General features: G+C 37.6%; 1 protein-coding gene across 2 annotated transcripts in view; it reads left to right on the top strand.

Annotated features, from left to right (window-relative positions):
- Positions 1-15,806, top strand: part of LOC131592304 (bile acid receptor-like) — a 35,845-nt gene extending 20,039 nt beyond the window's left edge. Inside the window, exons 5-10 of one of the 2 annotated variants that reach the window (XM_058863719.1) lie at positions 2,637-2,770; positions 3,289-3,387; positions 3,929-4,028; positions 5,006-5,152; positions 13,809-13,922; positions 14,968-15,806. In XM_058863719.1, the coding sequence (XP_058719702.1) occupies positions 2,637-2,770; positions 3,289-3,387; positions 3,929-4,028; positions 5,006-5,152; positions 13,809-13,922; positions 14,968-15,206 (833 nt within the window). In that variant the 3' untranslated portion in view covers positions 15,207-15,806. The remainder of the gene's footprint in view (positions 1-2,636; positions 2,771-3,288; positions 3,388-3,928; positions 4,029-5,005; positions 5,153-13,808; positions 13,923-14,967) is intronic. The other variant, XM_058863720.1, reaches the window with a different exon arrangement.
- Positions 15,807-16,313: the final 507 nt, after the last annotated feature.

Here is a 16,313-nt window from a genome sequence, read left to right as displayed (position 1 = left end):
TAAGCTCCATCAATATTTCGAAGGTGTTGCCAGCATAATGTAATTAATCTTTCATTCTGCAAATTGAACAGGCTGCAAAGATCCTGAGATAGGACATATTCTTGTGCAATACATAAATATATGAGCAGATCCCAATTTGAAGGAAAAAACTCCTTCATTGTTAGAGGAAAATAACTCCCCTGTGGAGCTCACCCCCAATCCACTGTTTCAAAAATTTGAGGATTCAAAATAGCTTGAGTCACTCAGTGCAGCAAAAAACCCAACAACCCACTGCTGAAAAAAACCAACCAGGTCAGCGTAAATAATACTGACTGGGACCACATGAAACTTTTATATTGGCCTATCACTTTCACAAGCTGGCATAAGGGAAATAAAAGCCAGTGGGTGCCACTGCCATTTGACTCTCTCTCTGCAATGGAAACACAGGGTATCTTGTGTTGCTCATGACTTAACCATAAGTGTGCTCTAATGCACTGCAATGAGGATGTTTGGCAAGGCACCATTTAATGGCTTTAAAGTAGGAGTGTGCCATATAATTGCTTTTAGTTCAAGGCAACCTAGGACAGTAAAACATGAAACTTGTAGTAGTGTAGGGCATTTATTTGAAAAAGTATGACTAGGAAATAAAAGGTTACCTTGAACTTTGTTTCACTTACTCATTTTGTAAGATTGTAATTGCAAGCTCTGTGGATTCTTTTTTTCCCTTGGAACAAGGAGCTAAAGTATTATAAATATTTATGGCACAGCTACTCAACAATCTTTCTCCTGCCCTTTATGTGCAAACTACAGACAGACCAAAATTACTACCCATCAATTTCAGTCATTTAAAGGATCTAAACTGCAAGTTTCTTGGGTGAAATGTCTACCTAGGGAAGACCCAGGTTCTGCCACTCTTCCTGGAATTTAATACTCATTGAAACTTAGGTATCTCTGAGCTAAAAAGTGACATTCTGTCTCACACAAAAATTTTTCAGATGACTTACATGGAGCCAGAATAAAATATCAAGGTAATACTTAATTAGCAAGAAGCATGAGAAAAATCTGTCTTAATGCTTAAGGCAAATGTAAAGCAAATTTTCCCTAGGAAGGCAATAGACCAGATCCTAAGCTGGTGGAAAACAGCACAAGCCCATTAATAGCACCAAAGGATGCACTGAATAATTTAGAAAAAGAAATCTATGGCACTGTGTGGCACCACAAATTACATGGCTTGATACCAATTATTATCTCCATCATTCCTATTCCTACCTTTCAAGGTATTCTTTGCAGGTCTTATTTTAATCATGTAAATTTCCTCTTCTCTCAGGGGTTCAGGTAGGTCATTTTATATAGGGCTTAAACAGGAAATTAAAAACATTCACAACGAGATTCATTGGTTTCATGGTATCTTCCTCCACATCATATACTCATTGAATGAGCCTCTTTTCCTGCTCTGCATTTTTAAAGAGAAAAGAAAAGAAAAGAAAAGAAAAGAAAAGAAAAGAAAAGAAAAGAAAAGAAAAGAAAAGAAAAGAAAAGAAAAGAAAAGAAAAGAAAAGAAAAGAAAAGAAAAGAAAAGAAAAGAAAAGAAAAGAAAAGAAAAGAAAAGAAAAGAAAAGAAAAGAAAAGAAAAGAAAGAAAAGAAGTCCTGTGCTGATTAGTTTATTTTTAGATGAATACTTAGGTGTTTTCTTTTTCATTTGTGATTTCTGACTCTCTTTCACATATTGTCTAGGGTACCTATTGTTTGTTTCTTTTGTTAGCACAAGAAAACTGATAGTTTTTATGACATCCACACAAGGATGCTTCCTGCTTCAAGGTACTGCAATGTAGTCTAGAACAAAAAAAAAAAAAAAAAAAAGAAAAAAATCCCAAACTACATATGCAAAAATCCTTTTTTTGTAAGTGAAACTCTATAATAAAACCAGGGCTTTATGCACTCCTCTAATACAATGAAAAGCAAAATAACAAGACCAGCTGGGTTACTTCTTAAATACTTTTTAAAGGTATGTTTGCCAGTCTGAGTTTCTTCTGAGTCTACGTTTTCAGCTGTTGATCTACCTGTGTAGTGACACAGTAATGGCTACAGCCTGGGAGTCCCCTCTTTTGCATAGGCTTTCTTCCCAAAGATTCTGCACAACAGACCTAATATTGCTTAAAGATTCTTGAAAGTATCCAAGGCCCTCTGTGTAAGAACACCTGCACCTTGATCACTCTTTTGGATCAGAGCAAAAGAGCATTATTTTGATGACAGTCTTCCAGCTGTTCTTATTTATTGCACTTTGGTTCAGGTCTTGGAGCACAGGAAAGGCTTTTCTCTTGTATAAAACTGAGCCAAAAGTGCAATCCAGCAAACTCCCATCACTAATGGGCCTTTTGCCTGTAAGAATAGATTAGACCTGGTCCAAAGCAAAACCCCAGACATGCTCAGTGTGTGGATTCTGGGTCAGCAGAACCAATTGTTTTGCTCTGCAGATAAGCTCCATGTGGGCCATAGCGTGTGCCTAGCTTGTCTCAGTAGACTCAAAGATAATGACACATTCAGGAGGACATGCACAGGTAAGGGGGTTGTTGGTGTAAAGGGCATTTTTGTGTACCTCTTCGGTGCCTCAGGCATATATAAATCAAATTGCTTTGTGTTGCATTATGTGTCCTAGGTCTCTTAACAGAGATACAGTGCAAGTCAAAAAGGCTACGGAAAAATGTGAAGCAGCCCCCAGATCAGACAGTCAATGAAGACAATGAAGGCCATGATGCAAAACAAGTAACTTCTACAACTAAAATATATAGGGTAAGAGAATTCTTGTAATAGTTCTTATAGTAGTGGTGATGTGATTTTTTGTTAAATGCATCTAGTACAGTGAATAAAAAAAAGATTATTGAAAACCCTCTGGAGCTACATGTATTGAATAAAACTCTATCTTCCATTAAGTCAAGGAAATACTTGATTATAGTAGTTCTGATATTTTTAGTCAAAACCCTGTAAAGCATCTGTAAGATCCATGCAGTATTTTTTGGTGGTATGTATATCACATACAGTGAGATGTGATATTAAAACTTGATCATTATTTGCCAAAAATTTCCTTATTTCTGATAATTAGCCACACAAACCTAGGCAGTTTAAAAACATTATAGACCTCTCTTCTGTACCATTCTGTAAAAGCCTCAGTGACAAGCAAACATCTTATCTCCTTGGTCTCCAAATGGTGAAAAATAGATGCATATCTTTTGCCTAAAACAAGAAATGCTACATCATTTCTATGACTGCATTTCATGATGGGCTTTTTTTTTTTTTTTTTGCCAGTATAGGAGAAGGTAGAATTTACCCCAGAACAGCAGAAACTTCTTGATTATATTATGGATTCATACAGTAAACAACAAATACCCCAGGAGGTGTCAAAAAAATTAGTAAGTATATTGACAAATAATTTTTTTTTTTAAAAATTGATAATGAATCTGAGGATTACAAGGCAAAAAGTATTTGTAGTCAGCAAAAGTAGGTGTAGTAAATAGAGCAAACTATGGACTTAAAGTATGCTGAAAGTGGGGTAGAATCTCTCCCATTCAGTCAAAAATTAGACCACACCTTTATCAAACTTAAATGTCAAGAAAAAATCTTTCAGCTCTAAAATAAGACTTCTGTGATCAAATCTAACCTTTGCTGATTGGAGCTTTGTTTTTTTCCATTGTCAGTGTAGGCAGTGATTTGAGTTTGACCCACTGTCAAGCTTCCTTTCTGTAAAGACACCAGCCTGGAATCTTGAAAATATTTTCTAGAGTAAAAGACACTGTCTACTTCTTACGTTGCCTTCCAAAATACTTGGTTTTGACAATATTGCAGACAAGTTGATGGAACACTTGCCTGGTCCAATCTAACAGATATTGTATTTTATGCTCTTAAATATGAAATGTCAGTGAAAATTAACAGATTCTGTTTGATTTTTAACAGTTGAATGAGGAATTCAGCGCTGAAGGAAATTTTCTGATTTTAACAGAAATGGCTACCAGTCACGTGCAGGTTCTTGTGGAATTCACTAAAAAACTGCCAGGTATATCCTGTGTGTTGGGGAAAATTTTGTTATTGCAACACTTAGGTGTCTTTCTGTTGCCTTTGGCAATCTTTGTGTATTTGTAAAGACTATTTAGAAATGCCTGATCCTTCTACACATTTTTTAGATACTGTACAAAGAAAAGATGTTTTGTGCTCAGAAGAATATTAGGCTGAACAATCCAAACTCTGTTACTCCAAGATGTGGCACCCTTTATCTATTGACAAACAAAATGCTCAGAGAAAGGATTGTGTCTGTAGAGAGATTTTATTTTTATATATTGCTGCAATGCCAAATAGTCTTCCTCTAAATTACCGCTAACACTTGCTAGACTCTACTTCATTTCCTTTGCTGCATTTCTAGCAATGCCTCGAGGTTATAACATCCACTGAATTCAGGAAATATTGATAGCAAAGATTCTGTGAGTCCCACTCAAGAACTTTCTCTACTTGATGGCACCAACATTTATACTTACATAGTGTTTTATGGCAAAGCGCTGAAAATCTGAGTTTATTAGCATTTTCTTAGCTCCCAGGTTCATGTTACCTCAAGGCTGAACACTGGGCATATGGTAGAGGTGCCCTTTAGCTAAGGAAGGTGCATTTTAACACTGAAAGCAGCATGGGAGTGGGAAAGGAATGTAGAGAGATCTGGTGGAAACACGACAGAAGATATTATGGAGCAGTATCAGGTTAGACAAAATTCTTACTATTGGTTATGCTACACCACACTTTGTTTACTCTCTAAAAGTACCACGAACACTGAAATATGTGTGTAATCCTCATAAACTTTGGGGAGGTTCAAATCACTGTCATTTTTTGAAGTCCAGGTTTGAATGTCTGCAGAACTCAGCAACCCTACTGATACCAGCACCAAGGTTATGCAGATGTGTGGCGCCTCACACGCAGGAATTTCAGGACAGAAAGAAGTGGGAACTCTTTCTTTTGCTGCCTGACTTGTCTCTAATGTGTCCTCAGGCTTCCAAACCCTTGATCATGAAGACCAGATTGCTTTGCTGAAGGGCTCAGCAGTAGAAGCCATGTTCCTCCGTTCAGCTGAGATCTTCAGCAGGAAACTTCCTACGGGACACACTGTCCTTTTAGAAGAAAGAATTCGCAATAGTGGTAGGTATCTTGCTCAATGAGGTGAAACCAAACCACAGCATTGCACTTCTGTGTCAGTGTTTGGCCCTTGGGAAGCCAATAAGATTGTTTAGTAGCATTGAGATAGATTTATCTAAATGTTGTTCTTTTCATTAACTAGAACAAATCTAACTGAGCTTTGAATCTAAATTTCATTAGCTAAAGGACTCTTTACAAGTACATTGCAACTATTATGAATAACGCTACATCAAATACACGTAGAGAACGTCTCCAATGATAAGTATGAAAGAATGATGAAGAAGAACTATTACCATTTCAAATTGTCCACATAAAGTATTGATAATTAAGCTTTCAAAGACAATCCCTAAGAGAAGAAAATAAAAAAAGATGTTAGGATGTTATTGGAGATGACTGAAGGCAAGCACCTGTTGTTAGGGTTGTTCTGGTAAAATTGAATCACACTGAACAAGGTGCATGGAAGAATTATAAATACAGCATGTTCTCAGTATGTTTTTTGCTTCTTAAGGTCCATCAAAAGCTCAGTGACTCTGATAAGTTCCACTTCTAGACATAAATTGTAATAATTATGAAAAGCCAAATGGGACTAGATATTGTTTTTCCTTAGAGATGGCAAAGTTGTGTTGTACATTATTGTGCATTCTTTGTGCTCCACTAGCACAATACTGAATGTTTTGCCTTTTTCTGCACTGACCAGCAAGCTTTATCCAACCCTCAGATACCTATCAATGAGTATTCAAATGGATCAACAATTCTGAATAAGACAGTCAGTCCGTAGATTCTGGTTTCTGACTTTCCTTTTTAAGAATCAGAATGAGAAGAGACAGAAGAACATATAACCTCAATATTAGTCATGGAAATGGGCTTGAACTCAGTTCAGAAAATACTACTGATGTAAGCAAAATTAAGCCAATACTTACATATTTGATTCACAGAAAAGGAGTCAGAAAACTTGAGAATAATTTGCCTGCTGAACATATGTATTTATTTTGGCTTAGCACACTCATTTATAATTAGTAGTTTTTAATACTTCTTTCATTTTGATTGATTATAAGAAGGTACTGTTTGATGGATTGGAAACAGTGACTTCCAGAGTCACTGGAAGAAACTGAATAGTTTCTGATCTAGGTTCTGCAGGCAGAGAAATATGCCAAGAAGGCCAGATATGTTTCCTGGAAACTGTAATGAGTTGTCACAGATTCAAATGTCTTCATTAAGAGATTTTTTTACTGGCCTATAACCCACATTTTGATAAAAATAGGCTTTAGAGAAATGAATCCATATGGCAATGTGGTTACTGAAAGCTTCTCTTCTCTAATCTGTACAATGAGTATGAAGCTTCTTTGCTCAGGGTATCAACTGTTCATTAAAAAAAAAAACAAAACCCAAAAGCAAGAATTAATCCAGAACATTGCATAAGCCATTATGTCATACCAACATTTTTTCCTTAGTCATAATTTAAAAAATATTCTGTTAATTCTCTGCAACTATTGAGTCCAGATGAGATGCAATTTTATATTTTGCAAGTTTGTGCTTAACTTCATGATAGCACTACTGGCTGGAATATTACATCGTATCCTGCCTTAGTATTATTTACCTGTGATGTTGCACATTTTAAAAAAACACTTTGTGTAGAACAATTTAGAAGAAATTTGTTTAGAAATTTTAAGAAAAATAACAAATGTGGTAAATTTCTCACAATTTTTTTTTTTCTGTGGGGAAAAAAACTCCAGGGTAAATTAAAAGCAAATTCTTAGACCAAAAACCCAGGCTGAATAGTTCCCAAGAAATGAAACACAATAACTTTTTTAATGTGTATGCATGTATAAATACAAATGTTTATCTTGCTCTTGGAAGAGGGTTTCTAAAATATCTTCCCTCAAGCCAGGATAGAGTTGAAGACATAAGAGGAAATACTGATGCTAGAACTTCCTCCTCCATGTATTACAGGAGGATAATTTATTATCCAGTTTACTGCTACTGACTGCACTTTTTCCCTCTATTAATAGCCAAAATACAGAATAAAATAACATTTCCCATATGTTTTATTTATCTACTTTGCGCAAATTCAAACCTATTTTAAAATATTTTCCTATGCTGCATTTAATGGGGCTGTAACAATAAAAAAGCAGCTTGTAAATCTTTGCATTTGTAGTTTAATTACCTGTACTGGACCTATTTAACTTCTAAGTAAATAAAACTTTTATATAGTTTTAAAGTATCTACTACAGAAATAGCTTATTTTTGCAGCTTAAACCCCCATTATTTTCATGTGTCAAAGTTTAAACAAAATGAAAGAAAGGCATCCAAATTCTTCTGTTAGCACTGTTTACACGTACAGCTGTCAGTGTTATTTCAATAATATGTAATATAAATTATAGTAAAATAAAATATTGCAAATATTCAATGCTAAAAATACTAAATATTGTGCAGTTCACACCCCTGCATGTCATAAGACTCAACATCAGGGCTCCAGGTTTCATAGTAGCCTGTACCAAATGTGACATTAAAATAGAAATGTAAGCAATCTTTTCCAGTCTTAACCAGTAAAGACCAAGGCTGCTAAAAGCTGCAGCTGCCCATTATCATGTTATCTACTGGTCCAAGAGATGAGAATGGCCAGAAGAGATTAAATACCTCTTTTTCCATATGCTTCACCGGAAAACAAACACAGAAACTAAAAAGGCTAAATGCAGCAAACTGAAACATGCAAAGACAATAGAGAGAATAAGAAGAAATTCAGTGATGGTTGAGTGGGAGTTTTAAAATCAAGTTTATAGGTAACAGACAAAAAATCAGGATTATTTATGGCTCTTAGTGAGGTCCATTGTCATGCCAGCAGCCATAAATTATTGCTGTTAGTCAGAATTTCTGTCTGTGTATTTTCAGGTACAGACTGATGCCTGAATATCACATAAGTTCTACTGTCAAGCTTTGATGCCTGTATCCATAAAATCAGGGAGGGTGGTGATGATCCTGCCTAAAAGTCACAAGCTGTCCAGACTTCTGTCACCTGTCACCATGTCCACTTTGAAGCTGCTCTCATCTATTAATATTTATGTCTTCTCAGTCTGAGTGTATGGAATGTTTGGGGTTTTTTTCTGATAAAGAAGTCAGAGATCTGGCGGTGATGACCTTTGAGTGTTATCAGCATTCATTTTCATTCTCATGCTGATGAGGTGTATTTTTATTTCTCAGCTTGTGCATGTTGCTCAAGTCCTGCTGCACCTCAGAGACTGCCTTTGTTTGAGCCCTGATGGTCTTTCTCCTTAAGCCATTATGAAAATTCTTGCATTAGGTGCACCTGTGACTCAAATCCTCTCCTACACACAATAATATTGAGACTTAATGAGAAATACAGACTTTTTTTAATGTTACTGAGATTGGGTGCCATTTACTCATCTTATTTGATGCTTCACTATGCACATATCATATTGTGATTGACTCATTCTGTGAAAGGCTGACCCTCTAGTAATTTAATGCTTAGTGTTTTTCTGTTATTTTTGAAAGCAAATTCTCCCAATTATTGAGCAGTACAGTATTTTTAAAAAACAGAGCTGAGATACAGAAATTTTTCTCTGTGAGCATTTGTATTTGTTTTGCTAAAGATACCAGGTTCCGGTAGTCATGAAAAGGCAGAGATTTTTTTATTTCATCATTTTACTCTACAGAGCAGTTCTAGGAATTTGAGTATTGGGAAATAAAATACTGGTATTGACAGAAAGGGAAGAATCTGGACACAAATTTTAAGTTGGCAGCAGGACCTCTGACATTGTGAAATACACTGTTGTCTTCCTGGATGGGTTACAGGTGCTGAAGTACACTGAGATCCAAAGAAAAAAATAAATAGCTGCACTTTCAAAGCATTGGCAAGAGGCCACCTTTTGCCATTGAATGTGGGATACAAAGTTCCCATTGATATGGATAAGAGGGTCCCACAACCAAAAGCAAAATTTGGTGTTGGAACATGGATACCTCATAATTTCCATTGCCTTTGTCTTTTATAATTTGGTTATTAGAGAAAGGGTGGTGCTTCAAGTCCCCCTTGTGCTGGGTTTTGTGCAGAGAAACAAAATTAATCTTCACTGATGTGTCCAAAGTGTCTAATCCTTCAAATGGTCATGTGCATCCTCGTGAAAGGAGACACATCATCCTGTGACTCAAGGCAAAACTGGCACACTGCCCAAAACATTTAGAAATTTAGACCACTCTAAATTGCAGAATAGAGGAAAGAGCTCTTCTGTTCACACACCTTTCCTGCTCAATCTACCACACTGAGACATCCAGTGCTAGGTACCTAAAGTACAAATAAAGGTGCTAAAATTATTTAAATCATATCTACAGAATAGATCTGTACCCATGAAAGCAAGAACAGATGTCAGGGACCCAATCTCCCTTCTTCTGCGTAAGTGTGCTTCTTGAGGCCAAAAACTTATTTTAGGCTCTGCCTATGAAGATTAGCTCAAGGCAGTGCAGATGCTGCTGCTGTGTATCAGGCCTCGTTTGTCGACTGCAGGCACTCAGGCCGCTGCTAGAGGAGGGTATGTGGAAAGGTCATTTGCACCCTCCTTACAGGCTTGGTTTGTTGTTTGGTTGGTTGGGTGTTTTAAACTAAGGTTTCCTTGCTTGCAATTATGACTTAACAGAGGTCCTACTGACTCCTTTAAAGAAGATGGGTGTTTGGTACTTGGTTGTGAGCTCTGCTCAACACATGTTAACGTCTCATTTAAGTTGGCCATTTAACCCCTACAGGATAATGGCAGACAAAAAAGTATGTGCCCATGCTCTGGTGTGTCTTCTCTCCTGGCTAGATTTTCCCCTGATTTGGCATTCAGCATCAAGGGGGTGAATTTGGTCAGTGTTTAAAGGGCCATCGATGCATTTGAGCAGCTCAGAAGGGAGAGTGAATAAGCATCATGAAAAACAATTCTGGTGGATGGAATAATGTGAAAGATAAAATGTAAGAGTAATTAGAATATTTTATTTGCATAAAGCAGCTACTAATATACCCTTGGTTTCATATTTGCTAACACCTCAATGTTTATCAAAAAAAAATGATCTCTATCTATATTAATAACACGGTGCTAGTTACTGTTAATTAGCATTTATTCTCAAACTTTCTTCTTGCAAGAGATTAATTATTCAGTTTTGCAAAATGGTCAAAATAGAAGAGATAATGCTGTCTCAAAAAGCTGGCAATACTGACTTGATACCACAGTAAATACATGTATTCCAGGGTTATGTTAAACAGATAATTATTCATGGCCTGAAACTGCAAACCTTATTAAGGTATAAGTCACCTTACCTTTAAAGAGAAATCATAGCAACAAAACTCTAAAAAAGACAAGGTCTAAAGTAATGCTGTGTCCTGAATTACAGATGGAGATGAACTTGTGCAAGTAAGGGACGTTGAATGAATAATGCTCATGGGTTTAAATCTGCTCTAGTTTGATGCTGCAAAGCTGCACTCAGTAAAGCTTGTATTTCCCACAGACCACACTTGGCTTTACAGCCAGACATGCATGAACATAACAAAATAATCAAATGATCTGCAGTATCTTCTGCAGGTGGCTGAGTTGGGTTAGGCAGGAATCCATACAATGCAGAAAGGTGCCCAATGACATATGAAGAATAAGCATATTCTTACTGTCATAATGCTGCATGAAACAAGGTTTTTGAAACCTTTTTGAAGAAAGTTAGGAAGGAGGCACAATTAGCAGTGACCAGGAAGCTCTGCCTGCCTGACAGCACTGTGCAGAGTTCTCGTCTGATCTAAATATAGAGGGTTAGGCAGAACTAACTTCTCTGTTCTCAGTGAGGCCAGAAATATAATTTCATCTATTTGAGGTTTTTTTCTTTCTGCTTTTGAGCTATAACTTGTAGTAATGACATTTCTGTGAAGTTGCTCATTTCTTCTCTAGACTTTCCGGCTACAAAGCACCAAATCACCTTTAACTCTTGTTCTGATAATCTGAAGTGGCAACATCTCATACAGTAGCTAGGAAAAAAAAAAAAAAAAAAGAACTATATACATCTGTTTCCTGTGTTTCCTGCTTTTCTTTCTGTTGGAGCTTATTAAATCCAGACCGAAGCCTTTACAATCACATTAGAAAACAGCCCCCTCTTGTGACGGAAAAGCAATTTGTGTAGAGTGCACAGGAAGAGTAAATAATAGCAGGGAAACTCCAGCATAGGTGGGATGACAAAACTACTAAGAGAAAAGATTCCTGGTTCCAAAATTGCTCATTTTTCATGGATTTTTTTTCATAATTGTCTCATGACATATATCAGTTTAAAGATTTTGAAGTTCTGTTCTCTATAGAAAAGTGGTAAATCACTTGCATTGCTCAGACATCCCTTTTTAAATTCCCTTTCATTGCTATGATTTTATTTCTCTGTTTGCAGTACACTAATGCAGAGTCCTCTGCAGTAATTTAATTTGATTTCACATCTGTACTCATTTTTTTTACTTTATGCTTCCATACTTAATGTTAGTTTATAAGCTTTCTGGGCAGGGATTGTTTCACTACATGCTTAGGCATTGTTTGGACCAGTGAGGACCTGAATTAGTTTTTCTCATCCTGTTTGCCAGCACCATTTTCATCCTACTTCTGCCATACAGGATTTGAGGAGTTTGGGGTCAGCAAAAGCAATGAATTAATCCAGCTGAAAGCTAACCTGACCTTCGAAAGAAAAAAAGAAAAAAAAAATCAGATTATGAATATGAGAAACAAATGATGGGAGTTTTAGTCACAGCCCACTTCCTACCATTTCTTGTTTCCTGTCAAGATTGTGTCCAGTGACATGATACCTTGCACAGAGACTTCTAAAATTATCAAGTTTTCAAGTTTGTCTTGGATTTTTCTCATCTTATTGCTGAGCTACTCATTTCCATGAAAGGAATTCATTTGCTCTACTCTAGGGCCCAGCTTTTTACTTCTTTTTTTTTTTCTAGTTTCATGCAAAGTTTAAGACTTTGGTGTGTTATATATATGTGCTACTTACATAACATAAGGAACCTTGGCATTTAAAACCATCCAAGAGAGAGAGACAGATGGTTCCCCAAAAGTCAGCAATAACAAGTAATCAAAATTTTAAGTACTTAACGCTGACGACTAACAACATAAGCCTCGCAGCACATTAGATGCTGTGACTATTGTTTGCTCTGTAAGAAGGTCCAGCCGTGTTACTAACTTCTGCAGGATGAGCTGACCTGCATCATATATATCCCCTTAATTGACTTAGGCTCAGTTGTGTTGAACTCATCACAGAAACAAGATTTGTGGTTTATAATATGAAGTGAACATAGGTTGCTCATGTCATGTGTTTAAACACATGACTCAGCCACAAAATAAGCCACACCCTGCAAGACCATACTTTCACTGTTGGGACACATAACTATTCCACTGCTTGAAGTAAATTCACTGTCACAGCAAAATGTGACTGTTTCATAGCTGAGACAAGTGACTTCATGTTTCCTTTCTTTGAGTTCCACCTGCTGAGTTTCAGTTTGAATTTCGCCTACTGCGGGGAACTCCAAACCTCACTAGTCCCAGACTTCAGCTTTGTGCTGTACACAACGCTCAAACCTGTATTATTTTATGTGGTTCCCAAAGCAAGTTATAAAGACTTCTCCTAGAATGGCTCAAAAATTAAGATTAAATTTACAAGAGATCCTATGGCCTTCATCTGTGGGAACCGAGGAAGCTTCCACCTTTTCAGCCACAGAAGGCCAAAAGGCTCTTGCAGCAGAACCACTGGTTTGGACATCTACACTGCTTCAGAGCTGCAAGCAGCTGCTGTCAATAGTTTGGTGTCTGCTCTGAGTGACTCACATATCATTTAACAAATGAATAATTTTGATGTCACAAGACTTCTCTTTTACACCAAAAAGCAGGATGGAGTACTTCTGTAATTTAAGGCTAACTAAGAATATTGTGATGTGATGACAAATTCAGGAAGAAGTCCCATTGGCATGCCTTAGTTTGGAAACCCTGAAGGCTTTTGCTGATGGTGAGAGAATCACATGATCCCATTCATAAATAGGCCTGGATCTTAGCTATTTTTGGCTCTGTATTTTATAATACATTACTTTACGCTTTAAGGTAGTAGTAGTAGTTGCAAGCAAGTTGATCCTGGACTACAGGTAATCCTAGACCTAATGAAAGTTTCAGGCTACATAAAAGGATTAATTAAGAGCCTTTATGGAGACAACTGAAGCAACTGCCCAAGGCAGTTAGCTGCAGAGCTGGGTTGGAGTTAAACCATACTCTCTGAGAGGTTTCCATATAACTAATGCAGAGACAGGGAACACAGGGTCTGCTTCGCAAGAGAATTATCAGCAGACAACAAGGAAACCATGAATGAAACTTGTCCTGAAGAGCCAGATGGACAGACCTGCAGAGTAAAATGAACTGTTTGAAGGAAAGGCTTTGAAACCATGCAAAAAGAAATTGCCAGTGCTTGCCTGTGCCTAGTTTTCTCTGGAAAACAAGGATGTACTTGCACTTTTGTAACTAATTGTCTTGCATCATGACTTCTATATTAGATTTCTTCCACCAAGACAGTCAATATGAAATATGAAATAATTGCTGTGTAGCAATAAACCAGAGTGCTTCAATAATTAAGATATACTATAACTATTTTTTCACTCTCACAGGTATCTCAGATGAATTCATAACTCCCATGTTTAATTTTTATAAAAGTATTGGAGAGCTGAAGATGACACAGGAAGAATATGCTCTGCTCACAGCCATAGTTATCCTATCTCCAGGTAACTTCTCATCCAGAATTAAATATTAGTGGTTCTGGAAAGAAAGCATGAGGAGAATGATGTGAGATTTGTAAAGACTTACATTCTACATGGAGTAAGTGAATGTGCGTGCTCATTCTGTATATTCAGTTGTTAAACTAGAAAACAAGCACATAAATGCAAGCTCCAAATGTCCTGCTACACCATTTGGTTTTGAATACAAGGAAGAAACTGCTTAAATAGCATGCTTTTAAAAACTACATCTCTTCATTGCACAGGCTTCTTCCTTCAGAAGATCCCAGATGTGGCTATATGCACATCACCACTGACCACTGTGGAGTGCCACATATTTTAGAGGGAAATTGGGAAACCTGTAATGTAGAATAGAGTATGGCAATGAAGGTCTTCAGACTTCATTGGGAGGTTTCCAAATCGGGTTTCATGAAAGATGGGAAGCTGAAGTATTTAGATGACTCTTTGATTCAGTGTGTCTCAGGAAATTTTTTTAGACCAAAAATCCCATCTTTCTCTTTTCCTCCCAATCCAAGTATCCAAACACATATTTCTATATGAACAAAATAAAAAGACAAGTATTTTCTATCAAAAAAATTTAATCTGAGGATGAAGATGCTTGATTTCACCCTGGTGACATGCTTGTACACTCCTCTACTGGCTAAATTCCCCAGGAGTACTACACCTCCAAGAACTTAGGTTGTTGCTCAGTTTTTGCAATGCATTGCAAGATGTACTCTGGTGCAGAACCACATGGAGAGACAATGACAGAACTCCAGTGAAACATTGCAAAGTTAAAATATTTCAGTTTTTGAGAAGGTTTAAAGTTTCCTCAAGCTAGAAGTGGGAAGCTTATGTGAAAACCCTAAAGCAAAAATACAGCATTAAACATTTTTATTTCATATTAATTTGAAAAGAAATATTCTTTGTAAGTATGAACATCATTGACCAGTGAATAAATAAGAATATTTTTATATTAACTTATCAGTAAATAATTGCAATGTATCAAAGCATATGTTTGTTAACCAGTTTTTTCTTTTAAAACCATAATCAGATCGACAATACATAAAGGACAGAGATTCTGTGGAAAGGCTTCAAGAACCACTGCTGGATATTTTACAAAAAGTCTGCAAACTTCACCACCCAGATAACCCTCAACACTTTGCATGTCTTCTTGGTCGTCTCACAGAATTACGGACATTTAACCATCATCATGCAGAGATGCTGATGTCATGGAGAGTGAATGATCACAAATTCACACCTCTTCTCTGTGAGATCTGGGATGTGCAGTGATGGATACTTCTTTATTTTATTTTAGGAGAAATATCTTTTTAAAGGACCACATAGCACTTATTTTCACAGAAAAGTATCCCACGGTGCATTATATTTTCTTTACTGCATTTTTATAGAAACATGCCATGGATTCATAAAAGTCATTTTGTTCACTATGCACAGAATATTGTATAGCTATCAGATTCGCACATGTGAATATAACTTTTTCTGTATTTATACCCTCTGATCAGAAAGGGCCCACCAGCTCTTCAGAGGAACCCAATTAATTCCCACTGCAATTAAGCTGATTGCAGTTACTGTTCCTGTGTAAAGAAATGGGGAAATGCAAGTTTCCATTCATAGTTTTTCATTGCAGTGTGTTTTTTGTTCTTTACCTCTGTCAAAGAATGTATTCCAGATAGTTACAGTAATAAACCAGCTGAATGGTTAATGTCATAGTCATTTGCTGTTCTACTCTGAAATGTGTTCATATAAGGCGTGCAAGATGTTATTTCTTCACTAGATGAAAAATTATGTAATGGAGAAAAACCACATACACACAAAGACTCTTTTCGTGATATAACATGTAATTTCAATTGCATTATTATTTCGAAGTAAAAATTATAGAGTATCTTTACTTTGTGAAAGTGTGTCACAGGTTAATTTGCTTTATGACTTTGCTGGTGTTTAATGGCTCTCAGAAACACCACCAGCAGACAGGTGAGCGTGTCTGGATGCTGTGCCCGGAGGTGCGGATGCCGCCGGGGCTGCAGGCTGGGTGGGGGGACTCTTCGTGCCGGGGTCCGCTCCCATCGGCGCGACCCCAGGCTGCGGGGGCAGCGCTGTGCCGAGCGCTCCGGGCACAACACCGCCTGTCAGGGGCCCTTCGGCGGTGTCCTAGCCCGGGGGCGGTGTGCCGGGAGCCGTGTCCCAGCCGGGGCTGGTGTCCCAGCCCGGGGCGGTGTGCCGGGAGCCGTGTCCCAGCCGGGGGCGGTGTCCCAGCCGGGGGTGGTGTCCCAGCCGGGAGCGGGCCGCTGTCCCAGCCGGGGGTGGTGTCCCAGCCGGGAGCCGTGTCCCAGCCGGGGGCGGTGTGCCCGGAGCCGTGTCCCAGCCGGGGGCGATGTCCCA

This window comes from Poecile atricapillus, chromosome W (assembly GCF_030490865.1).
Source record: "Poecile atricapillus isolate bPoeAtr1 chromosome W, bPoeAtr1.hap1, whole genome shotgun sequence".
In the NCBI taxonomy this organism is placed as follows: domain Eukaryota; kingdom Metazoa; phylum Chordata; class Aves; order Passeriformes; family Paridae; genus Poecile; species Poecile atricapillus.
This window is presented reverse-complemented; position numbering and strand designations above follow the sequence as displayed.